We start from the raw sequence: 27,251 nt of genomic DNA on the forward strand, positions 1-27,251 counted from the left end.
CTCTGCTACCTGTATTCTACCGTCCTGATTGTACTGTGGTAGCGCTCGTATTGTTCTTGACGCACGAAGCAGTTAATGGCTTGAGGCCACGGTGTTTCTGGCCGGCTCGCTGCCTGCGTTGCAGTCGGACCTCTCGGGTCATCGTGAGGTTGTTTCCTAACTGCGCCCCGCAATAAGATCCAGATCTAATGAAGGCGCTTTAAACGACTCTGTCCCTGGTCTGTGGAACCTGATGACCTGAGATCTGTCACAACTGTTTACACGTTAAAAAGCTAACTGAAAACATTTCTACTGGGTTTTCTGTTTTATTCCTTCATCATTTTTGCATTTTTCATGTATTATTTTCCTCTGTACTACAAAGTAAAGCGCATTGAGTTTGCTCGTAATGAAATGTGTTTTATAAATAAAACTGCCTTGCCTCTATTTCCATGTAACCTTTTTATCCCCGTCAGGAAAAGTGCATTGTGAGTAAAGTTTATTTTTTTTATTATATTACTGATAATGTACCGTTGAAGGCTGCTGTAACAAAACACACAAAACGCGAGCTCGAAGATGAATCAGCAAGACCACGCTCTGTGTGGTCTGATCTGGTCTGAGCCTGTGGTAGGAAAGGCCCCCCTGTCCTGCTGATCTTGATGCTTAGTGGTCTCTCTCTCTTGTTTTTCCAGCTCCTCTCAAAGGGCCTCAACCACAGTAATTTGAAGGAGGTGGTGTTACTTGTTTCTTAATTTGATTTGCATCTAATTAATTAGCTTTATAATTGGATTAACTCGTGATTTACATGCACATCAGCATAACAGGCAAATAACCCAGAACTCAGCAGCCAGCTTTTATCCCATGCTTCTAATTAGGGGCTGATTTACACCTGAGGAAGCAGGTGAAAGTAATTATCTGGCTGATGGAAGAGAAAACCAGGGGTTCTCTTGGTGTTAAGACTCTAGGGTTTTGAAAATCGCCCCATATTTTGGTAATTGTGGCCTGAGCAGGTGTGATTCGGAGGCAGGGAGGGGGGCTGGTTCCCACCTGCTGAGCCCACTGATGACCCTGTTCAGGCAGTTGGACCGGAAAAAATTGGAGAGGAACTGGTTCCTTCCAACGTGACAGCTGTTGGACCTTTTTGCCAATTTTTTGGAATTTGCTTGAAACCTGCAAAAACATTTTAATGGAAACATAAACAGAGATGCAAATGAATATATATAGTTTGTACTTTAGGCTCAGTTAAATAAACTCGATTAGATCTATAGTTTATGTTTAAATTAGAAAAGTCTTTTTTTTAAAAATCCAAACATAAATTGAAAAAAAACCTCAGTTATTCAGGTTAATTTAAAGAACAGTACTTCCACCTTTAGCACCTTTGATATACGACTTTTCAATGAACTTGCATGTGGCTGCGGAGGCGAGAGGACCGTGACAGACTATTATGGCACAGATCCAGTGTGTCATCCTCTTTACATCAGGAGCCAAATCGACGCACAAATCTTATAAAACACTTCCAGAGAGATGGAAGTGACTTCCAGTCGACTCATCACCACTTTTTAGAGAAGCAATTCTGCTCCTCCGGCTCTCAAAGTATTCGGTCAGAGTCTTCCATTGATGCAAGCGGAGTCATGACTCAGATACTGTTTACACATACTTATGTCCTAATTTAGAGAAAAGGGAAACAGAGACAACCGACAAAGAGATCGGAAAAATGGAGGAAAATTCCAAAAATGTTTTAAAATGCTTGTAGAAAATTTCACAGATCTTCGGCAAGCATTCAGACTGGAAACCGGGACTGTGATTACAGTAGAAACCCGGTGTCCGCCTTACACAGTGATCTCCGCTTCCGCATCAGTTCCATCATTACCGGCGTCCGCCCATCACGGTTCTCACAACATCTGGAGCTCGGTTACAAAACGCAATGTCAAAGAGCTTTTCTGCTCTTAAGTAACTAGTGGACATCCAGCCGATACACAAGTTAGACAGTATGAACCCACAGGGCTAACGTCACTGTGTCGTAATGTTGAGAACAGAACGGCTCTGGTGTTAATAGCTACAAAGAGCGGTGGCGTTTCGAGGAGTCAGGCACGCTGTTCCGCTTCATCGTGAGAAATGTTCTGCCTTGAAAACGATGTAACAAGACAAGGGACTTCATTTACTTCCCCGAATCAGAAAACGGGGATAAGAGCAGGCATTATTCTAAGGAAATAACCACGTGGACTCTTCTGCTCCCTCAGCTCCAGATGGCTCTAAACATCGTGGAACCAAAAATCTATTTTTGTCTCAGACTTCAAAGCTCTCCTTATAAAGGCTCAGCTCAAATCAGTTAAACTGGATTTCAGCGTCGATGAAGCACGAGAACGAGAGCGCCGGAGACAGAACAGATGCAACGTTATGTTTACGAGCTGCCCGAATGTACGTCAGGCCTGTTTAAATATTCAAGAGCGGAGCAGAGGGAGAGTGTCAGGGTTTATTTAGGGTTTCGCAGAGAGACGCTGGTTGGGCTGAGTAATGTCTTCATTTTAGTCAGGTCATGATATTCCGGCTGGAGGGGAGGAATAAAATAGAAAACATTACACACTGGAAACCCGGGCAGAGGGAAACTGAAGAGGAAGGTCGGGAAGAGGAACCATTAGGTAATATTAAATCATTAGTATGTTACATATAGCACTGCATATATGTACATTGCATTGTTACCATTGTTTTGTCTTGTCTGTTAGATGCTTAAACTGCACACCTTGTTCTGGCAACACTGAAATTAATTACAACCCTGCTAATAAAGCTAATTTAAAAATGTAAATACAGAGAGAAAAACACACACACACACACACACACACACACACACACACACGGAGGGTGACAAGAGGTAAAGAAGGAAGAAAAGGCAATAGAGACAGGACTAAAAAGAGAGGAAGGGAGAGAATGAGAAAGAAAACATATCAAAAGGAGAATGAAAAATGGAGAGAGGAGGAGAAAAAAGGGAAGAGGGAGACAAATTGCGGCGGAGCAGGGGAGGAGGAGAAACATTAAAGGTTATGGTAAAGATTTGCCTGAAGAAATCGAAAACAGGACAGAAAAAAAAAACCACAGACACAGAGACAACATGGCGAAAAAAGGAAGAGAATATACGGGCTAAAGAAGAGAAAGTCCAGCCCACCGCAGTTTGCTGGATACGGCCAGACCGAGAGGGAGAGAGAGAAAACAGAGAGAGGTATCGGATTAGTGCTTTTAGTTTATAGTCCATAACGGACTTTCACTGCCGGTTTGTTCCTTCACCAAGTGCTCATTAGGACGAGGCCAGTTCACTAACCAGGCGGGCTTTGGGCCTCCAGCTGACCACTCGCTCACCGCGGCGGTGGCAGATGAGAGGCAGCGAGAAACGCCTCTGCACAAGGGTGACCACGTCGCGCCGTAACTGCTGGACGTGTAAATGAGCAGCTGTGTGCTCACACGTTCACCGTGTCACGCTAAAAAGACGGCGAGGCGTCAGTGTTGCGCGGCTACTGCCGGTTTACAGGTTGGGAGACCTGCAGCTCCGGTTGCTGGACTCCAGCCGGGCTTTTAAATGCGCAGAGGAGGAGATGAGCCGCACAGGTTTAAATACACCAGTCAACCTGTTGTGTATTTACAGTGTGCACAGCTATGACAACTGAAAAATAAAAATAAAAAAATCTTCTCAAATCTCAAATCTCAGTATTTTGCACACTGGAGAAAATATATGTTACATTAAAAACTGGAATCTTCAAAAAAAAATAAAGGGAAATAAAAGGGGCCTGATGAAATGAGGTGAGAGAGTGAGAAAGAAATCAGAGGATATTATGCTCAGTATGGCCAGAGCAAGAGAGAGGAGATGGTTTCTGCCTCCTTATCTATCAAACTCAATATCAAATGTGGCCCGCGAGGAATCTGCTGCAAAGCATTGTGGGTCCTGATTACCTCCAACCTCTCTGGCTCTCTGTGCACTTTTTATTTTGACGTTTCCCTCCATTTATCAGCCGATGCCCGTCTCCCCCATCCCTCTCACTGTACGGCCGAGGTGGAAATCAGTCTCCCTCTTTTTTTTTTTTTATTGCTGATGGTTTGTTGTTTATGCAGAGCTGCCGGCGGTCAGACGCGGCTCTCCCCGCCCTCGTTCATCACCGTAATTGTCCGGCAGGAAGCGGCCATGTGTGAATGCGGTGAGAGAGCGTCGTGGCGGTTTGCGGGGATGACGGAGGAGCCCATTAGAGAGGAGCGTGACTTTTTTGTGTAACAGGTCGCTTTCAGATAAATCAGCAAAACACAACGCAGGCCAACGGAGCAGAGTGAACCTGGCGCACACTTTGACTCTGCTCAGTTTCAGACAGCGATGCGGCCGGTTTGGCAACGATATTTCTAAGCCTTTTTCACAGCAACGTGACAAACAAGTTAGGTGACACCTAAGACTGTCAACATTTAGCTGCACCGACTCTCCACTAAATGGACCGCGATGTGAGATTGTTTCGTCAACTACTGTTCGAGGTCAAGAACCAACTCTGAACCTGCACTTTTAGGCCGACAAGGACGGGAAGCCTGTCAGTTGCTGAAAAACAGAGAGAGAAAGAAAAAGGGAAAAAGGAAATTTGAACATCTATAATTACATAACAACTCTACCTGCCGAGGAAGACCACGTGATACGATCAAAAGCTCCAGAAGAGAGATACAGTGAGATACATGGAGATGACAACTCCGAGACAGCTGAGTCATCTACGACAGAAATGTAGTCACAACTTCATTTCTATTGTATTTTGTGTTTTGTGTGTGTGTGTGTGTGCATGTGTGTGTGTGTGTGTGTGTGTGTGTGTGTGTGTGTGTGCATGTGTGACTGGTTGACAACATTTAGAAATGACTCTAGAGCTTTCAGTCATTTCACATGATCTTGATCAGCAGATGAAGTTTACCAGGAGCTTCAGACACATCTACATCATCTACATCTTTAATCCCGTGACCCCGGTAAACTCCGTCCGCTAATGAAGGTCATGCAATCTAATCAAAAGCTCCTGAACGACGACTAAATGGACCTTGAGGTTAGAGGGGTCAACTGCTGCTTCCACGGTCATGGATCTCAACCTCTCAACTGGTGTGTACTTTAGAAACCCATTTCACTTGGGTCATAATTTTAGCCGTTTATAGAATATCTCAATTTTTTTAATTCTGACTGCCCAAAGGACCCAGTTCAGTTCGAAGGAGTGATTCTCCATTTAAGTTAGTTTCGAATGACCAGATTTCAGCTTCAGTTTAGTTTTTAGGTTTTAGTTTCATTCAGGTAGTTTCAGTATTAAATTGTGTTTAAAAAAAATATATCTATCAATTAAAAAAAAAAAAAAGGGGGGTTCAGTGAAGAGATGCTAGCAGGTATAAAATATTTTTTAAAAATGTTTGGGTTTCGGCTCATGGGAGTCTAAAAAGCCAAAAGAAAATATAAGAACTAACCGAGTAAAAAGATCCATCACACAAAGTCGGGTCCTTCTACCAAAGACAGACGCCGATGCAGAGCCGGGAGTTTCTGAAATCGGACCTTTCCTCTTTAAGAGGTGAATGGTGAAGAAGTGAATCTAAAAAGATGTTCTGCCCTGATGGAATGAATCAGCAGGAGAAAGAAAAAAGGAGGTGAGTGGAGATATAAAGTGTGTGACGTCACACCACACACTTCTAAATACAGAAAATCGATAAGGGAGACACTTTGACATGGACTCTCTTGGTGAAGTCAACATCTACCTTCATTTTTCCATTTTTTATTTTCACTTTAGTATCGAATGAAATGAGTTTAAAATCTCCAGTGTGACCCTCACCATGTTTGTGGGTTTGAAACACGATAAACTGCAGTGAGAAATAGGGAATGTAATATTGTCTAAAACGTCACTTCTGCAACATTATGCGCTCTGACAAAATGTCAACTAACACTCTGAGGCCGAAAATAGGTCAAACGTGTCCTGCAAATCTCCACATGGGTGTTTTCCTTTGTTTAACACCCGCGTTTTCCCTCCAGTTACTTAAATTAAAGGTGGGGCTGCAGTGCATGGTGGGTGTCGACATGCCTCACCATTTAGCTGTAATGAAGGCCAGGTGTGTGTGTGTGTTTGTCTTTTTCCCCAATCTGAGTCATTAAGAGGGCGACGAGAATCAAAAACTGCTAATTGACCTGACTCTGCAGGCTCTGATGTAAAACGAATTTATGTAATTACCAGCAGGACGGCTGCATGATGCCAAAGCCAGCTCAGCACACTGAAACGCATCCAAGCACACACTCCCGTCTGCAGCTGCCAGCCAGCAGTCTCACAAGCAGTGTGAATTATGCAAAGTACTCAGAGTAAGAAAACAGGATCTAGCTGCGGCGGAGCCGTTTTTGTTTTTAATCCCGCATTAGCTGAAGATATGCAATGATGAAATTCAAAAAAGGGTTCGCAGCGGCAGCAAGTGGGGGGTTGAACAGCTGTAATAACAGGCAACAGGAAGCGGGATCGAAGTACCGATACAGGTGGTTGAGTTATAGGTGGTTTATCCAATTCAAAAATCAATAAACAGGCTTGCAGTTGGCAGGAAATCCGAACAGGCCGACAGATCTGAAGAGGCTGAGGCAGGTACAGGGGTGGGCACACATGACAGGACTGATTACAGTTGCTATCTGAGCATTACGACCGGAAAGACAAAATAGGACTGTGTTAAGAGGCGGGTCAAGTCAGTGATGACAGGCGGGAGACAAAGTCAGATGGGCAGAGGCTTCTACAGTCGCCGAGAGGACAAGACAGCGGAGACTTTGATATAGTGCTGAGAGGTTTGAGTGCCCCCCCAACGTAAGTACCAGGCTCAGACCTCTAAACGTACTGAGGGTTTATATGGCTCTGTAGTGCTGAGTGGTTCCAGCAGTGAGTGCACACAGCTGCGGTGAGCCCCCGGGGGGAAATGCGTCAGTCGGTCACAGAGCTAAACCTCGCCGCACGGCACTCGGGCGAGTTTTTATCGCTCCTTGGGCTCCCGAGGCTTTTACCTACGGCTGTCAGTGAGTTTGGTAACATGTGAAAGCTGAGCAGGTGGGAGGAGGCGAAAGCTTTTCCCGGTGTCGGACATTAGAGCGTGAAGCGTACGGCTGCTTCCCGGGGGCAGCGCTTAGCAGCGAGAACTCGATTCGTATTGAACTCTTGCCAGTAGGAATTTTTAAATTTCAGCACGGGACCAGAGCTGATAGTGAGCGGACCTGAGGTGATCCGCTCGAGTATCCGATATATTGACACACAGACCCGGGACCCAACCCAGCTTGACTAAACATCCAACGTGTACCTGGGCCAGCTTGGGTCCCTGGTTGCTGTGCACTATAAAAAGAAACATCATCAGCATATTAGCAGACTTCCCAAGATGCAATTTGAAAGTTAAAACTCTCCGAAAACCGACATGACGCATACTTGCTGTGTGTCTTTAATACATGTTAAGCTAAATCGTGTTTGTTGCTTCTTGTAATGGTGAAAACAAAGCAAACCGCATTGAGGGGTGGAGGTTAACTCAGTCCCTGCCCCCTTTTGCCTTGCCTAGCACGTCACAGTGGTCCCTTGAGACCCCCCCCTGGACTATGCAGGAGTCACCGTGACAGGTGGAAAGCGAGTAATAACCTCTGGAGTTGGCCTGGGATGCTGGAGGAGACATTGTCTGTGTGTGTGTGTGTGTGTGTGTGTGTGTGTATGAACGTGAGCATCTACATGATGTCTGAGCAGGTGCACTCAGTCCTGCACTCGATTAAATTCTTTTTGTTGAGTTGTAGTTCTGCTTTTACACACACACACACACACACACACACACACACACACACACACACACACACACACACACACACACACACACACGCACACACAGCAGTCAGACTGATGGATAGCGTTGCTCGGTTGGCTCACACAACAATGGCTGGAGTGAATAAAAGCGTCCAAACCGGACGGCGGGCTCGCGCGTGTTGGATCTGACTACTGACTGCGATCCCGCATCAATGAGAAAATGAAATGAAACAATAAGAGCGAGCGACGGGCAGCGGCGGTGAGGGAGGAACGTTCCAGCTCTGTTCTGGCAGACATCGAAGGCGCTCGTATCATAGAGCTGCTAAAAATAGAAACGGTGAGAGAGAGAGAGAGAGAGAGAGAGGAGGCTGGGGAGAAGACAAGACTGCAAGAAGGGATAGAATTTACCGTCCTAAGAGAGGAAAATGGACTTAGAATAATACAGTATTCTAAGAGACTCTAGCAGAGTGAGGTAAACACACACACACACACACACACACACACACACACACACACACACACACACACACACACACACACACACACACGGCCAGGGTACCAAACCCAGAGGGAATATATACAAACACGATCACGGTGACAACGAATGCCATTCAAATACGCACATGACACTTCAGACACACATGGTCCCATGTTAACAGCCTTGTTAGCGGCAGCTACAGCACAAATGCAGTAAAGCACATTGTGCAGGTCTGTAAGTGATTATTTCCATCATCGTTCAGTCCAGCAAATATTCTCACATTACATACAGGACATAGATTCGTTATTTACTTCACAAACTAGGGGCCGGGAAGAATATTTTTCCTGTCATTGACATCTAGCAAAATGTTTGCGATATCCCATAAAATAACTCAACTGATGTTTGTGTGTCACATCAGACGTAACTCATAACATCTCTGGTACTTAAATTAAACTGACTTGCTGTGAATCTACTTAAACTTCAATTCCAGTGACCCCAAAGGGAGCCAAATCAAAATACATTAAAATATGGAAAATTATGCAAAGTATATGCCTAAACACGCGGTGCAAGCTCACATTAAATATAATGCCCATAAAGGGACAGCAGAACAGAAAATCAGGAGCACATCCCACCATCATCATCCAACCCAGTCATTGGTGGTTAAAGCTATTAATCAGTAATTTGCACAACAAGATCTGGGCAAACTACAAAATACTGTCGTCATGTGATCACGATATGATTCCACTGAAGAGTTGATAAGGGATGATACTGAATTATCGCTGCTATAAAACGTGAAAACGTAAAAACAATAATCCAAGTCTGCTTCGCACGTTACCGGAGCCCGAAGTGACAGAGGAAGCACTGAGTCATTTTATCTGACGCACCGCAATCAGCAAATATTTCATATGTTCACAGAACCTATTGACAACGCTATTAATCCACTAATTGTTTTGGCACTTGCAGCAGGGCAAAATAATAACACACACGCACAGGCCCCCACGCGGGCAGCATAATAAAGAGACTGCTTAAAGAACAACATTTGGACTCTACTGCGTCCACTCCTTTTAGCAGCGTGTTCGTTTTTCTCATCTCCGGCAACTAGTCCAGGGAGAAAATCCTCCCTCCTCTTTCGTTGATGCAGCTCCGACTTCTTCTCCTTCGCAATTCATTATTTACCAGACAGCAGAGAGAAGAAGAAAATGAGACTGAGAGCACGGATGACTGGTTCCCCTGACTGTGCTGCACCTCGTCCCCTAATGCTCCCGCCGGCTCCGTGTGGACGACCCAACCTCGCCCAATCGTACAAACGCGCACGCGCGCGCGCGCAATTAATGTACCCACGCGTACACGTGAGCACACAGTCGCACAAAGATGCTCCCCTATAGGCACATATAAGACCCCAACACGCCTGAAAGCTCACGTTTACACACAGAGGCACTTACACAGATACTGCAGTGTACATGTACTGGGACTTCACCCGAACTTTCCTATTTGAATCTGGTTCAGCGGCTCGGCCCAGTGATTCCTTTACTGACGTGCGTTTATACAAATGATTTTTGCCGTTTAAAAATATTGAATCACCGAAGTCTTCTGGCGTATACATAGAAATACTACAGTGCAGTCAGAGAACGAAATGAAACACTGACTTAAGAAAAAATTAAATAAAGTGTCTGACTTTCAGCTTCAATTTTTAGGGCGTAGAAATCAGCTCTTTTTACACGCAGTCCTTGCGGGACCAGCCGGCAGGACCGTCACCCTAGCCAAACAGGCAAGGCAACCGAAAAGACTTTTTTAAGGAAAACCCGCTGAAGACCAGAGTGAAGGCAAGCAACCGCCGAAACAAGGGAGAAGGAAGGCGCCTAAACCTTATGACTGAGCAAATACACTAGAAAACACCCTGAACCACTGGTAAGGAACCACTGGACAACCAGCAGCTTGAACATTTGCGCTGAAAAGGCCACAAAAGGTGGAGAAAAGCTCAAGGTTTGGCGTGTAGGACTGCAGGGCCTGCACAGGGAGTTGGAGGTAAGTGCACTTTGCAAAGTGAAGCTAACTTCAGGTAAAGCTTTTTATTTACCTGCAATCGGCCGACACCAGAGATCAACGCCATCGGTCGCCGATGTCAGTCGCACAATCATCCGTTCAGCAATCGTAGTGTTTCCCCCTTTCTACAAATACTTCCCCTTCTTTCTGCCCCCTAAAATTTTATTAGTGTGTACAGGGTTACAATTCATACATTGTTCATCTAACGTGAAGGTAACCTCCCTCCAATTGACTGTTGGGTAAACTCTTTCCATTCTAGACATGCATGTTGGCAGGTAACAGTGATAAGGATGGCAGATTTAACAGAAAAAATTCGGACGGAGTAACCCACACTCCTAGAAATTACATTTCTACAAAACTAAACTGCAACAGAAAATATGTTTTGTACGAAACATAACTGCGACTGCATTATGTTTTCTGTTACCATCTGTTTTCTGCCAAAATATGCGTTTCTTGCAGCACAATATCAGCTTGCAGTGACTCCAGCATTAGTAAACTGTTTTATGGTTCTCTTTAGACCCTCACAGCACTGGATCAAGGTTCGGGAAAGATCCTGGTCTGGTTTAATACAGACACAGTTCACAGTGACTTCAGACACAACCTGTTTATTTACATTCAACCTAAACCACCATCTTTCCCGAACCAAATTCCTGTTGTTGTCTAAACCGCAGACGGGACTGTGGATGCGAACCACGGTCATTGTTCATTCAAAAACGCATACGTGGCCTCTGAACATACTCCAGCTAGTGGTTGTATAGAAATGTGGATTCTGGCCGGCAGACTTTATCGGCTGTCGCTAACCGGCTAATGAACACAAACTAGGGGAGCTGGTTGAAAACCGTCTCCAGCTGGCTTGTAAGAAAATGAAAAGCCACATACATGATGTAATGCCAACTGAGTCCCATCTAATGCGGCGAAAAAGACTGAATGCTAAAGCTAACTGATTCTAAGGGAGGACTCAGAGACCTCGAAAGTTGAGGATTCATGTTGAAGCATTGCAAATAAAATGTGTACTGCAGGAATACACAGAAAACTTGCTTCAGTGTGGGGTTTTTCAAACAATATGTTTCAGTTTTACCAAAAAAACATACATACATTTGGTAAGATTATCTTTGGTAAACTATGCAAATCCAACACAGAAGAGGACAGACTGCAAGATTGTTGAGAAACCCACTGGGCCCGATTACGGCCGCTGAGATCTTTCTGTCTTCAGTTCCTCAGCACGTACAAGTCCAAACGCAGCACAAGTTTACCTGTTTTCCGGGTGTTTCCCAGCTGTTTTTCTCCGTTTATTATCAGCTCTTTACCAGGACAGATAAAGTCCACCAATCCGAAATTAAAAATCAACTCCACTCTTGAAAATTCAGTGAGTCAAGTCCGCTGACATTATTAAATGTAGAGCTGAAACTGTTGGTCCATTAAGTTTATTGACAGAAAAGCTGTTTAGTTACTGATAAAATACCCAAAGGATTAATTGATTATCAAGCAAAAATGCCAAACATCGGCTCATCATCGTAACTTGAATATCTTTGGGTTTTGGACTATTTTGAAAACATTAACAAGCCTGTGGGAACTTCTGATGGACGCTTTATAGATTAATGACATGAACATAAATTAGTGATTTTTCCAGCGCGAATGTACTAAATAATCAAAACAGACTCCAAATTACTATAACGTAGCACAAAACCGGGACACAGCTGCACATACAAACCTTTATCCACCTTTCTGTTTATTTCACAAAGACACTCAGTTCCTCCTACTAACACATTTTCAACTTCCCCATCATCCAACAAACCCGTGCTCTCTCTCACACACACACACACACCTCACCCAGAACATCTTTCATCTTTCAAAGATTATGTGCAAATGAACACACGGCAAGTTTCTCCTCCTCCCTTCATCTCCTCAGGACACACTCCTGTGCACACACACACACACATCCGAATTTATTTATTATTTAAAACCCGACCTCCTCAGAAACACTTGACACTGCTAACAAGGTAACAGAGGGTGCAGCATAATGTTCATCTGGCTTTACATACACTTGTAACCAATCGTGCTGTAATGTTATAATTTTCTGAGCATTAAAGGGCTGAAAATATGTAAGTCGAATAAATACAAGCCGTGGACATGTTTCCTAGCGTGCTGCTGGTCGGGTCATGACTCAGTTCAGTTCGACATAAACACTCTGAAACACGTCAGCAGCTCCGTCTCCCTGTTGTCGCTCTGTGGGTGCTGCAGATGATCGGCACTCGGGAGCAAAAGTAAAACGAGAATCTGTCAGCCGGTAAAGACTCTCAGGCTGCGTCTTTGGCCCTCCGAGGTGCAGGGATGGGAGAAAAGTAGAACAGTGAGCGCCGACAAGAACTGGCAGGGATCGAAGGACTCCACTTGGCGTTTGCCCCTAGAGGTCGAAGCTGGTTTGTCTTTACGGGAAAAGTTTAGAAGTGGTCTTAACAAACTCTATCTTTGGTAACATGAGGAAAAGAAAAACAGCCGCTGATTAATCCCAAACATGCGATTACCTGTTTTAAATCTTGCGCCGGGTTTATGGTAGTGTTGGTCCGTCAGTCCAACCCTTTGGTTTAGAGAGAAAAATCTCAAAAACTAGGGGATGGATTCCGTCATTAGGATTCATCAGCGGCTCCAAATTTCCACTTCAATCCACGACGGGACACCTCAGGGACTGATAACTACATTTTTTTGACAACATGCCAACTACACCCGTGTTTACGTGCGAACACAACATGATAAACATACGTGTGTGACCACGCCAACTATAAGGAAATTAACAGACAGATCACCAGGTGGACGTTACCAGACAAAGATGGCAGATATATCATACGACATGTGTTGGCTGATAAATAACAAGAGGTGTAAGCACAGAAGAGACAGAGATTCCTGTATGTCTGATTTTAAACTGTAAACTGTATAACTAAAACTAAATTGAAGGGATAATCTATAAAAAAAAAAACACAAACGTACATTCTGGGCTGACGTTAAAAAACAAATTTGGGACAGGCTCAACTTTTGCAGCAACGCAACGTCACCTGGCGAGGCGCTGCCTCGACCAATTCAATCACATATAAGCGCACATTTCCGGCGTTGTGTTCACTCCGGTCTGTGAGTATCACAAACCATTGCGAACACATTACGCTGCTGCTCCAACGGGAATTACTGTCTAGTAAAATCGAATCCACCAAATCCGCCCCAATGCAGGCCCCTGCACTTGTTTCGTGGCAGGGCCGTTTTTGGTCTGAATCCACGCCAAGCAACAATTTGGTACTCAGGTGGGTGATGAGCGTGACCTCCTCACAGGGCCTCTTTATGTGGCTGCAGGACTCTGGTCTTGTTTACTGTGCTGAGGCCAGAGGAATTTCCCCTCATCTGACATTTGCAGAAGTCACATCAGGCTGCGATGAATGTCGAGGACGACAGATGATGGCAGATGAGAACCACCGCTAATCACAGTGGTCGCGTGAGAGGCGTGTGAGTGTTTTCACACCCTGCGGACATCCTGTTCTGCTCGCTAAGTTCTGGCCCGCAGCTTTTGTTCGGCCCTCTTTAACGACAAGCCAGTTATCCCGCGGGTTGCATTCTACATTTCTATTTTTAGCCCTGGGAAGTTGGGGCTAACCCTGCTGCCAAACACGGCTTTAGCCCACATTACATTGAGCCTCTGCGCAGTGATAGCCACCGACTCCGAGAGCCCCAGGCCTCGGATTAATGCAGAACGTCCCAGACTGCCTTTGGCCCAGGGCTAAGTGTAACAGATACAGATATAGACACAAAAGCTGCTGAACCAAATCTGAAACATATATTTTAAATTTCCTTTCTGTCACCGAGCCGCTAGCGTCAACACTACTGTGGGTCTACATTATCCATCTGTTAGCACAGTGCAGTTGGTGAGAATCAGTACTTCTGAACTGCTACGGATGAGAAAGAGACACTGGTCGGCTGAACCCTCAGAGCACACAGATCGCCTCTGTGTGTGTGTGTGTGTGTGTGTGTGTGTGAGAGAGGTCATGAAATATACTGTGTCTTGCGTGTGATGAACAGAAACAGCCTGTGTTGTTTTGTTACATGGTGCAGACGCTGCTTTACTGAGAGCGGGCATCTGCAGCTCCGATGACCTGAACACCTCGGTTTCTCTCTCTGTTTGTTTTTGATCCCATTTGCGAACAAGACAGAGAAGAAGATAAAAGGTGTGTGCGTGTGCTACGCGGCGACGTGCTTCGTCAGCAGTCACCGCATAAAAAAACAGCGTGTAAGGCAACGGGGGTTTGAAAGGAGGGCTCCCTCCACGACGCCTGGTTGTCGGTAATTGCCGACTTTTCAAAATGTCAAAAATAAATACATCTCCGACAAAACTCCTGCTCCAGAGTTTCTGTCCTGCAGCTCATCCTGACCTCTGACCCTTAAAAAGCACAAGTGTGTCTACTGCTCGAGCGACTGTTTTGCTAAAATGGGGAAAAGTGGTGAAATTCACTGTGGACGCATCGATCACAGAACAAAAAAAGCAATTAAGATGGATCAATAACATCAGCATTGATGCGTACGACACCTCCATTAGAGCACACTGGTCTCACGGACAGAAATCAAGGTAAACTGCCTGGATCTGGGAACGAGGGAAGAGCTTTTTCACGGGAGGGGGCGAAACCCAGACACGAAAATCCGCTCAGCAATCAATTCACTATCCCGTTGACTTTTGTTCCGCTGCGAGTGAGCAGAATGAGGAAGAAGCTTTTGGGAAGCTCTGCCCTGGGCGAGCCGTTGGTCGACAGCCTGTTATGAAGAGCTTCTGACAACTCCGCCGGCTCCTCGCTGATTACGGCAGCAGCGCGAGCAGCGGTGGAAGTGGTCCCTCGGATCTCTTGAGCCGTGGCGTCCCGTCAGGACAAGCAAGGCAGGCAGTGCTTGACCAGCTAAAGCCGAAAGTAGACATCAATTAGAGCGATAACGAAGTAGAAGCGATGCCTCTCCTTACGTCTCCATCTCAGGGATCTAGCCTGTCGTTTCCGTGGGCGTGGCCCTGCCCCGCTGACGTAGGCTGGGGCCTTTCTATCAGAGGGGGGAGCAGCATTTTTTGGACGCGTGCACGGGATCTTTGACGGGTGACTGGCTACAGCCGCGAGTGTGCTTGTCAAGCCGCCCTTGACTCTGCTTCCACCGTTCTGAGATCATTTGTGATATTGCAGGCGTCATTACAAACATGTGCCGATATGTCTGGAAAATGTGCTTTTACAAAATGAGTTCAACAGTCTTTTTCTTCCTAAGCGTCAAGAGGTAGCAGCAGCAGGTAAACGAGCAAATTACACTGTGATTTATCACCTCGGATCAAAGTTGTCTCACTAATCACCTCGGTCGACATGAGTGACACCTTTTCCTCCCTGTTAATCGAGGCGTTGGGTTCTCAGAGCAAGATCTGCAGTGAGTTTGACACAGCGTGTTGTTATACAAGTGTCCAGCGCGTTGGTCGTGCGTGTGGCGAGCGGGCGAGAGAGAGAGAGGGAGAGAAAGCGTGTGTGTGTGTGTGTGTGTGTGTGTGTGTGTGTGTGTGTGTGTGTGTGTGTGACCGGAGCAGAGAGGTAGAGGTTAGCAGGATAGCTATGAACGTAGCAGTGCAACGTGCGTATGTGCAGTTTCGGCTATTTGTCCGTCAATAAAGACCCAAGTCAAGTTCCCGCGTCTCGCTCGCCACGCGCTGATTTAAGTGAGGGGGGGGCTAGCACCCGCACGCTACTGCTCTTAAGTAAAAGTGGCAACAGCGAAATGTAAAAACACCCAACTTTTAACCGCGAGTAAAACCATATCGGGCAGGTGAGTGAGACAATTCAACAGCGCACTACCAGAACGGTTTCCTGTCACACAGCAACTTTGTATCTCCAGTTCTGGGGATTTACTTTATGGTTTCAGATCGTTGTGTGCGGATATATCTGATATATGCAGGCATGTAGTGTACCGTATCAGATCATACAATATAAGGACTACACGCACTCTGCTTCTAAACAAGTTTTCTGCCAATTTTCTGGGATATTTTTTATTAATTTTTAATAATACCTGTAATAATTCATCTCTTTCTGCAGAAAACTCCATTTTCAGACCAGCGGTGTATGTCAGAGTAGCACATCTGATTTTCCTGCAGGAGGCCAGAGTTTTCGTACTGTTACAGATCTGCACCTCACGTTCCCGGTTCTATTAATCACAGGTGCAGTCTTTCCCTAAGTTTAACCGTAGCATAGCTGCCGAGTGCAGATATTGCAAAGAGAGAGAATTTTAATCCATCGGTGCTGGATGCTTTAAACCACTGGTCGGCATCCAACGTTACTCTGAGTATTGCAGAATCGTCCGATTGATTTGCAACTTTCGGTGGATTTTTCTACTTTCGGTTTAAGGATCATATTTTTGTCTATAAGCTGAGAAAATTCTCAAAAACTGTTCAGATACAATAAAAAATGCATTGGGTCGTCTTTTTTTTTTCCTGAGTTCTCTGAGATCCATGAATTTTTTTTTTTAAATCTGGGAACAGCTATGCTTTATGAACTGTTCTCATCTTTAATGTAGAACCTGACTCTGAAAAGTAACTAGTAAGTAGAGTCATAATGACTGAGAGTCTCAAAACGGAACAAAGGACTGAAACTTCACAATTGCACTGAAGCAGCCTGATTTCCTGGCCTCTGAATTTCCACCCACTTCTCTGACTTTTTCAGGAACTCACGTAGAGCAGGTGTTGTGCTCACTGTCTGTTGTCGACAGGGACTTATTTCAACGAGGTTTAAAAAAAGTCAACTGCTCCTACCAACCGCTACCACAGCTTCTGTGTTGCCATCAAAACGGTGTCGGAAAAACAGATATGTGAACTGCTTTTGACTGGTTAGAGCAAAACAACCTGCAGATAAAACATCAAAAATATGAATGGCCAACCCCAACCCTAGCCCTAACCTACACCTGATTCTGAACATAACTCTGAAACAGAGTCTTAGCCCTCAAACAGCTGTTTAAACTTGTGGGGGCCGGAATTTTGGACCCCACGAGTATAGAGGGCTCCCGTTTTTTTCGGACCCCGCGAATATAGATAAAACAACACACACACACACGCGCACGCACGGCTGCTCAGTGAATCTGCTCCAGTGCACAAACGGAAGTGTTTATATGAGTGTACTGTAGACACACACACACACACTCACACACAAACACGCACGCGCGCCCTGTATGCCCACCCGCCTTTATTGTCGGCCACATGAATAATCCAACAGAGGGCTGCTGAAAGCCTCCCGGTCTGCAGGCTTTAGCCCTGAAGCCTGTCCCTCCCGGCGCACAAGCTGTCCCGAAAAAGCCCCGGACACACTTGCGGGCCCTGTTTACTTGTTTATCTAGGTTCCTGAAACTCGGCGGGACGGGGATGAATACCCCAAAGATGAAACACTGCGAGTCATCGGCGGCCAGCTCCTCCTGGTGTGGATTCGGATCGGTGTGTCTGCAGTCGCTCTGTGCTGGCATCGGAGCCTGGAGTCTGGCAGCGTCGGAGGATCGGACCCAGGCAGCTCACCAAGCGGAAAAACGTCCAGGGGTTTATCAGGGTGACAATGAGGCGGCGATATGCCGACGATTAAGGACCTACACACACAAAGATTTTAGCCAATAAAAAAAGCCTCAGGGGAGTTTCTATATAGCACATCAGTGCCAACATAAGGTGAGAACGTGGCAGTGGTCCTTTATACCGTTTGTCCTTGAGCCTGAGTTATGCCAGAAAAGGCCATGAGAGTGAGAAACGAAAACCAGTTTGATTTCACGGATTGTTGCTCTTTTTTCCCTTTTTCTTGTGGGATGAATATATTTTTTAAATTTTTTCTCCCAGGGTTCCCCATTATTCTTCTGGTGAGTTAAACAGGAAGCCCAATGTTGCCACGGAGACAAGTTAGCAGCTTTGCGTTTACTGTTTTTGGCCAAATTTGCACCAAATAAAAAAATCATGCTGTATTTCCAGCTTACAGTCCTGCTTGCACTGTACCCACGGCTGTGCAGACACCTATCCTTGGGTTACTGAAGAAAAAACACGACGAATATGAGACAGGGTTGAGAGGAGCTTCCTTTTTCCACGATTTCTGAGTGAATTTGTGGACGTTTGTCCCCCCACGTACGCCACCCCTGAGGTAGCGCCACTATCTGGAGCGACTCTGGAAATGTGCGATGACGACATGTGACGTCTGTATGCTCAGATCTGAGAAATAGTGCGAGTGCCGTTCCAATGGTTAACAGACGTTCATGAGCGCCGAGACCCCCCCCTCCCTTCATGGGCCTCCACACCAACACCTATTCTTCCCCGTTACATGAGCTGCCGCTGAACATAAGTGAATTCTGATCATAGCACATTTTGATCAGAACCACTGCAGCAATATCATCACTTAACTTCCATCAAAGCAGAGGAAATTCTAAATGCAACGATTAAACGAGTACGATAGTAACCGTTAAATGAGTAGAAGAGGTGGGAGCACATTAGCATTCGTTCAGGAGTTGTGTTTGTCGTTTGTGTCCAGCTGCTGAATTTAAGTCCATCATCTACTCTCCTTTTTTGCTCTATTTTTTGCCTCCACCAGCTCCTGGAGGAAACATCTGGCTCTTTAGCCGCTAAATGCTCCACTGTGTTCACCAGCTGCTCTCTGGCCGTGCCCGTCTGCTGTCCCGTGGTGGGCGGGCTGCGAACAGCGGGTTCTGCCGGACCTTGTTTCCTGGACAGCCGCATGAACCCGGAAATAACGCCGATGAGAGCGGTGAGATCGAAAACCTAGAGTAAATGTGCCGTAGAGCCAAAACTATGAGCTGAAAGGGCCTAAAGAACTCAGTGGCGCTGCAGAGCTGATGATAATTCTCCGAGGGCTCACGCTGGGATCACGCATTGCGGTAATTTGATTCACCGTTACTGTAGAAAATGTGAATCAGTTGCGCTTTAGCCAGTATATTTAGTCCAACACTTGAATGTAATATGTCCAGCCTGTTGCCTGTTGTATTTTGCTTCCTTTCAAACTCAGTGTAGTCTGCTGCTGTGAGACTCTAAATTCTCATTACTCCCTTGCATCCCAATCACAGACAACTTCGAGCCTGTGACCGGCGATTCTGACTGTGATGAATAGTCTTCGGCATTTCCCTGGCGATGAGCGGGGAGATTTCTACTGACGAGGGAAAAGCTCCGGAGTTGGGACTGGAGGATAACCAAGCCCTGCTAAGGGCCTTAGGCAACAAAAGAGGAACAGCAGACCTGCGCCTTTTTTCTACAGGTAATACGTCTCTTTTAGACAGATGAAGAGGCGTTTAACACCCTTGGGAAAGTAGTCAAGAGAAGGGCCACATTTACACAGTACTTATGTGATAAGAGCCCTGGTGACTGGAGGTTTGCTGTGGCATGACCGTATCGCGCTCTGGCTCACGCTGTGCTGTTGCGTCTCTTCATTCCGTCACAAACACTGATGCGAGGCTTCTGAAGGTGAGGACCTAAAAGGAAAAAGGAATTCTTTCACTTTCTCTCTGTTGACTTCCAGCCACGGTAAACAAGGACAGCAAAGCATACTTCTTGCATCTGCGCCGCGTTACGGGGCCTTTCAGAGCTACGCCGGTTGGACCAGACCATCCAAACACGGCGAAACAAAAAATGTACGTTTCCATCCGCTGCCGTTATGTGAATATTAGAAGTTGGGCACATGGCGGAAAAACAGCCGTTGGCGCTAATTCTTCGGCCTGTGCCATTACACCACTGCGGAAGAATAGGACGCACCGAGGCGATGTGATTAAAGGAGCGGCAGTCAAACATCAAACGAACTAAACGTGAAGAAAATATGCCATTCGTGTTCGACTCGTATTAATGTAAGGAATGTCACGGCCTCCTCATCACTCCACACAGATCTGATTTTCCATCTCTTCGGTGAGATCTCTATTTATTCACTAAGTCCGTTTCCGTTGCACTGTGTCACATTTTGCTTTTATCGATACACCAGCTTTTCCACCTTGAGCCGAGTGTAAAATCCTCTTTGAGATGTTTTTTCAAATTTGCGGCGTGTCCACTCGGGTTCTCATGCGCACTTTCAATTTGTGCATAAAAACAGCAGGATAGAAACACACTGACAAAATATTCATCCAATTCAAGGCGCAGGAGGCTCCAGAAACAAACGAACAAAGATGAAATCGCAGCGGTTGCTTGACAAAACGCTTTGGCAGATGGCTTAACTTTTGCTGCAATGCAACATCATCCAATCACTTGCGAGCTCACATTCTTGGGATATTACGATGTAAAGGTAATGGCGTAAAGATGGGGAGTAAAATGATCAAACCTTAAACGGTTTTGCCGGGCTTTGGTGTCTGAAAAGCCTTCAAGCCCGGCTACGTGGCTGACTGAGAGCCTGCGGGGAAGTGAAAGTATCTGTTTTCATATGCAAACAGATATGTTTAACACCGATCCTTTAACTTTCCCAGATAAATAAATCTTTAAGTTACTCTGCGACGTCTTCAATTTACACCCAAAAGACCCAAGGTGTCTTGCCTAGCATACGGATCTGAGCTTGGGTTAGGGACATGTTGCCCAAATGTTTTTCTAGACCGCAAGTGAAAGACGGATGACTGATAAAAGAGATTTGTTACTGGTTTTCCCTGAAGCTTTACACTGCATTTCATAAAAGTGTAATCTGTGCAAGTTTGATGGAGACAGTCTTTAAGAGCGGTTTCTGTGAGCCACACGGGAATTAAACTGCAGAGTCAAAGTCTCCGTTTGAGATTCTTCGGTTTCCCAGACATGAGACGAGTCGGTCTTCAGCGTTGAACAAAAATCTTTTGACGCTGCCGCTCAGGGCCACTGATGCACAACGCTTCCTGGTGCAGTTCTTACAGGATATGGATGAATGGGCCAGACAGAAACACAGATATCGATACAACAGGACACGAAGCGTGTCAAAGGTTTTTACTGAGATACTGAGCCATTGTATTGGTTGTGATCTTATTAGTTTGTATTCAAATTGACACAGTGACGGTGAGCAGACATATTGTAATTCAGGATACATTCAGCTTCACCACAGACAGTTCAAGGACTAGAACCCTTTTTTTTTCTTTCCTTTTTTTAAATATTTATTGCCTGGGTTTGCATCTCAGCCTTTTTGCATCCTAACGTATCCTTCGAGAGTTGGCTGTTATTCACGCAGCAGTATTGAGCTGCTGGCTGGATGTCTAGACCGGGACCGGTGTGACTAACATAAACAGCCGTTTCTCCGCGCTACACTTTCCAATTACATTGACGAATATAATTGAAAAGAAAAGAAAAAAAGACAGGAGCAACACTGTGTGTACTGTAACTGCTGTGTCTACAATAGTTGCACACGTAACAAACCTTGTGAAGAAACAAATTCTATTAAAGTCATCGCGTTGTTGCTGTTCCGCGTTGTGTTGCTCTGCTCCACCGCTGAGGACTTTTGTTTTGAAAGAGAAGCAGGGACATGGGAACAGTCTCGTCGACATGTGCACAATGTAAAACATACCGCACGGTGTTTTTGGCTTGCTCAAATGCAAAGTGAAACTCAGCAGTTTGTGAGCATCGCCGCAAGATTTGAGGAAAAGGTCAAAACGCCAGCAGAACTGCGGTGCAGCGCTGAGGCGTTGGCCGTTCACTTCAGAAGGAGCTTCCTTCCTTCCTTCCGGCCATATGGCTACAGTTAAGGGCGTCTTTGCAGTTGAAGGGACGACCTCACAACTAGAAGGCGAAAAGTGCCCTCCAACTGCTACCTGCAGACCGTTTCTGCTAGAATGATCACAAAGTTGAATCAACACCTCTCTATAAACAGTTTCGACAAAAACCGAACACCACAGAATTCAGGAAGGGAGGATTTAGTCCTGGACTGCTGTATCAGACTGGGTGCATATTCTCTGCAGTCCAACATGTTTGAACAAATCCATTAAGCAATTCCCATCTATGTAAAATGCAGAGGCGATACTGGAGCCCATCCGATAGGGCCGAGAGGATACATTGGCCTAACGAACAACATCCAACACGCAGTTTGAAGAGAGACATGATTACTAAACACTCTTTCTCATACACAAACAAGTTTTTTGCCGCAGGGAGAGAAAACCGAGAAAGTCAGGATGCAATGAAGAGATAAAATGGAAGTCAGAGTGGGAAAGAGGGAAAGAGAGGCTGAGTACAGGCTGGAAAGAGAAAAAAAAATGCTTAGGGAGGCAGATTGGTCGCCATTATTGCATGAGTGACACGGCGAGTTAGGGCTGACACACATTCTGGTCTCCTCAGAGTCCCACAGGCCCCGTCTGAGCTCCCGCTAGAAGTTGTTTATCTTCATCATGGCGGCGCTCTAGCAGCTGACACGCATCCCGGGGAACAAAAGAGCGAACTGAGGAGAGGAGAGAGAGAGAGAGAGAGCTCTGCCCACATCACTGCCTCCGTCACGTGTTCACACGAAGGTACCGCTGAGTCAGATTCCGGCTGCACGCCGCAAAAAAAAAAAAGTGTTCATCTGAAGTGTTAACTCAGTTTAGAGAGAGAGTGTCTGCAGAAGATGTGAGATAATCTCCTTTGTTCCCGGAGCAGCTACGCTTGTTAAAGGCGTGTTCATGAATCAAGACACATTCTTTCGGAGCAGGTGCGGTTGCCAACAGATGATGAAGGGAGGTTGTGTTGAAAACAAGAGCCATTATCTCATCATAATGGCAGTTTTACTTTTTAACTCGTTTTAAAGCCTCACTGAGCAGATTTGTATGTGAACTGCTGCTGAGTAATCAGGCTAAATTGCACTCTGGAGACGCCATGAAAATGAGCATCCTGTCCTCTCCAACTGAGATGTACTCCTCTCGCGAACAAATCTTTCAACTGAGCCTAAAGTGTAAGAGTAGCTGACGAGGCCTGTCTGTCGTAGCTCCGCCAGGCAAACCCCTTTTCTTTACAGAAAGTGACCTGTAATGGTTGGACAGGGTACATTTGAGAAGGGCCCAACAGTTTACGGCAATTTCCTTGAAAGGGAATCATATGCGCTAAGGTTCTTGGAAACTGCTATGTCATTTGGTTCTGCAGGAAAAAAACGGAGACAGTTCAACTGGCTTGCTACAGTTTCATTAATTCTATTGCTCTCATAACCTAGAGAGCATTTTAATCAGTGCACAGCAGGAATGAAAACGCAAAAGTGTGAAAATGTCTAAATTCTGTCTGTGTAATTAATACAGAATTACTTTTTCAGGAAAATTTCTATGAAATTAGTAAGAAACTACAGAACCGTGGAAAAAATAACGTGTTACCCGAAAACTATGAGACAAGATTGCAGTTCCATAGCGATGCTACCGGCCCTTTCCACGGCAATTCATCTGAGAGCTGCTGAGGTATTTCAGCCTGGACCAAAGCGGCTCACATTGCCAAATTTGTCTACAGGCATGTATACAATTCAACAAGTATTAATAATGAAGTTTCCGATTATAAATGAACAGCGAATAAAAAGATCATTTGTGTTAAATGGAGCAGTTCATTGAAGGAAATTCCTCTGGAAACCGACAATGGCTCGTGTCAGAAACTGTCATTGCTCGATTTTACTCTCGGGACATCTAGAGTGAGTTGTGGCCTATGATAAACGAGCGACGCAGACGCGCAGTCAAAAATCCGTCGCGTGCATAATCTGTGAGCCAGCTTCATGCAGTGGCCGGTGGACAGAAGTGAGGACGCAGCATCGCGCCTGCAGCCAGAAATCTGGAGCCGAAGCCGGGCCTGAGCTGCGAAAGTAAGGACTTGATCGATACGCAGCCACCACTTGTTTCAGACATGGACAGATATCTGCTGCCTGCATCAAGATCATTGCCTTTGGATGAGTGCAATCAATATGTATATATACAAATGTATATGTACATATGTACACATATATATGTAAACACGCGCAGCACACGTACGCACACATACAGTACACGACATGTATTATGGTGGATAACTAGCTCGGTTAAAATAAAAAAACTTCAAAGCAACATTTACAGAATGTGCACGTGCATCCTCACACTGACGTGGACACATAGGCGTGGGTGGTCAAAACACACGCAGGAGGTCGTCGATAAATTAACAATCTATGAGCAATAAACTTCAAACTTACACACAAACAAACAGCCGCTGAGAGCCGAGAGACTGCCTGCCAGGTTGTCAGTAAGAGCCGGCAAAGGGCCACGGGACATAATGAGGCTACCTGTACCATATGTATAATTTACTGTGCTCAAAGCGCGCTGAGAGGAAGGCCTACCGAGCTGAGAGAAAACTCAAGTATGAAAAACAGCCTAAGGGCGAGTAAACAACAACAGACTTGTTATGAGAGAAAAGCAGAGGAAAGGATATTGGAAAGGAGGCAAGAAAATTCGAGGGTGTGATGACCTACCTCTGAATGTGTGTGTGATTATGGTTTGTACTGTATGCCAAAGCCTGTACTTTTATCCTCTACCGCTCTCATGAAGGTAGGGGAATAACAAAAATCCTTGAAAAATGAAAGAACCACCTTCTCGTTGTCCGTTCCAGCCCCTCAATCCCTGATTTTCCTCTCAGATTTCCCACTGGACGCCTCGGTCTTCTTTAATAAAGTGCTGCTCATTTTCTGCATAGACACTGTCAGGTGTCTGACAGTTGGAGCACTTCAAAGCCTGGATGAACATAAAACTCTCCTGGTTGAATCACCGGTAGAAAAGATGAGCAGCTATGTCAGAAAATGCCTGGTCCTCTCGTAAAAAGTCAAAGGCACAAGCCCGTGGACATAAGCACTACGGGAGAGAGGTCAGCTATGACTCCCGAGGTGCGACAAACACCAATCACAGAGCTTCAAATTCTGTTTGGTGCCTCTAATGGTGAGCTGAAACTAAAGATTATGCTTTGAAGAAAACCTGATGAGACATTCGGCAGTCCACATCAGTTCGGTTTCGGACGTTGGGTCAGTTTTGGATGACTCTAGCATCTATGGCGCACTGCTTTGTCGCCAGCTGCCGCGTCAAAGCTCCGACTGGCTTCTCCTCAGTGCCGACGGAAAGTGAGGCTCGTGGATAAATCAGCACCCGGGGAAATTCGTCGTACCAAACTGACGAGTGAAGGCTTTCTAGCGGCCTAGAGCACTACTACATTATCCAACGGTAACACACCGGCTCGGGCAGGCCAACTGGCACCTAAACACATTCTCCTATTTCTGTTTTTTCCTCCCGCGCGGAGAAAAGCAAACGTAACAAAGCATAACGGAGCGATGAAATGCCCATCCAGACTGAATATGAGGCTGAGTACAAACACGTAATGTCTGTAAGTGTTTGCAGGTCTGCAGATTCACGTAGGTGTGCTGGTGTGAGGATGCTTAGGACTGTATGTGTGGCTTTATGAAGACACTTCTTTCTTTTCTCCGTACTGTGTTCAGAAAAGCTGGAAACCTTACCCGCTTGCGCAGGTTGCAGGTGAGGATGAGGTTGCGGGAGAAGGAGTTGGCGAAGGCGGTGTAAAACTCCAAAACCTTGAGCAGGGCCTCTCTCTTGATGACGTGGAGGTCGCAGTACGTTAGCGCTCTGACGTTAGCACACGCGTGTGCAAGGGTGGTTTCTTTCCAAAAGACATCGCCGAACACGTCACCTTTACCTGATGAGAACAGCAAACAAGACAAGGAGGATAAGGGTTTGATGGCACAAAGAGAAGAGTATTAATTATTGATACATGCTGATGAAGGTGACACCCCAGGTAAAACTAACAGGAGAACTTAGTCTTATAGAATGTATTACAAATTCAATAGATGTGCTGAGGTCCTGGCTACTGGGCCACACCCGAATAACCAGTGTGTCCAATCCATGTTGACTGAGATGCTTTAGATTCACCCAAAACCTTCATTTTAGAAGGGTTAGGTGACTGAAATCAAAAGGCAACTATTTTAATAACCGATCAATTGTTCAAGTTGAGTTTTCAGCCACATCGCCTAATGCCAGTTTATCAGTCTGACTGTCAGGCTACAGGGTTCTGAGCATGTAAAGGCATTATGGCGTGGCACTGACTTAAGTCGAAAATACACAGCGGCTGATCCAGCGGCTTCAAACCACAGAGAAAGACATGCCCTCACCAAACAGGGGGAAGTCAAGGTTCAGCAGCTGGGACGTGATAATTGAGAAGAGGGAGTCTGACAAAAACACAGTGGCATTTTCTATTGGACCTGCAAATTAGGAGAAAAACTACTGACTGTAAAACACTAAACATGCACCGTCTGCACGTCTGCATAGACCCCGCACATCCACTCCTTTTCTGTCCTTGGCAACAGCTTTACCTGGCCTTAGCAACCAGGGCTGCCGATTTCACTATGTACACCGTCAGGCGCTGATACTCTCTGGCGCGTAACAGGTACAGTCACAGCTATTACATCAGTTCCAGATCCGACGCAATCCGAGCGGAATGAAGGGGGGAGAAAACGCGGCGGAGACGAAGAAAGAGAAAAATACTTTTTAAAAAGTGGACTGACGACAGGGCGACGTGGCACCCTGCACTGTTACAAAAAAAAAACCTGAATTCAAAAAGAAACCGGTGGTGTGACTCAGAACAAAAAGGTAGGGGGGTGCCGTGTAAAATAAGAACACACTGCATTAAGAGGGAGATAGTCCAATTACTGGATTAACACATCTAGTGTAGCTGCTGGAGGTTTGGCAGCCTTTCTTGGAGAGCTGTCAGTCAGAATGAACACTGCTGTGAGGGGAAAAAAAAAAGATCGGAAGGACACGAAAAGCTCTTCTCCTGAACTTTCCTCAACTGACATTTCGAGCGTTACCGCGACGGCAGAGTTTGTCCCCGTTGATCAAACAGTGTGCGCCGCGCCACGTTGGGACTTTCTTTGGATCTGCTGTTAACAAAGTTAGATCTTTTTTCTTTCTTCTCTTTGTCTGTTGCCTGGTCACCCACGGTGACTTTTGCTGCTGATGGTAACTACTCAGTTCTGTCCCGTTAATTCCAAAACAAACCG

The 27,251-nt window shown here is 45.7% G+C and overlaps 1 protein-coding gene across 3 annotated transcripts in view; it reads right to left on the bottom strand.

Moving 5' to 3' along the window:
* Positions 1–27,251, bottom strand: part of kcnh5b (potassium voltage-gated channel, subfamily H (eag-related), member 5b) — a 150,571-nt gene that overhangs the window by 8,997 nt on the left and 114,323 nt on the right. For all 3 annotated transcript variants that reach the window (XM_040137468.1, XM_040137467.1, XM_040137466.1), the window contains exon 12: positions 25,695–25,891. In XM_040137468.1, the coding sequence (XP_039993402.1) occupies positions 25,695–25,891 (197 nt within the window). The remainder of the gene's footprint in view (positions 1–25,694; positions 25,892–27,251) is intronic.

The sequence above is a fragment of the Xiphias gladius genome, chromosome 10 (assembly GCF_016859285.1).
Source record: "Xiphias gladius isolate SHS-SW01 ecotype Sanya breed wild chromosome 10, ASM1685928v1, whole genome shotgun sequence".
NCBI classification, from domain to species: Eukaryota; Metazoa; Chordata; class Actinopteri; order Istiophoriformes; family Xiphiidae; genus Xiphias; species Xiphias gladius.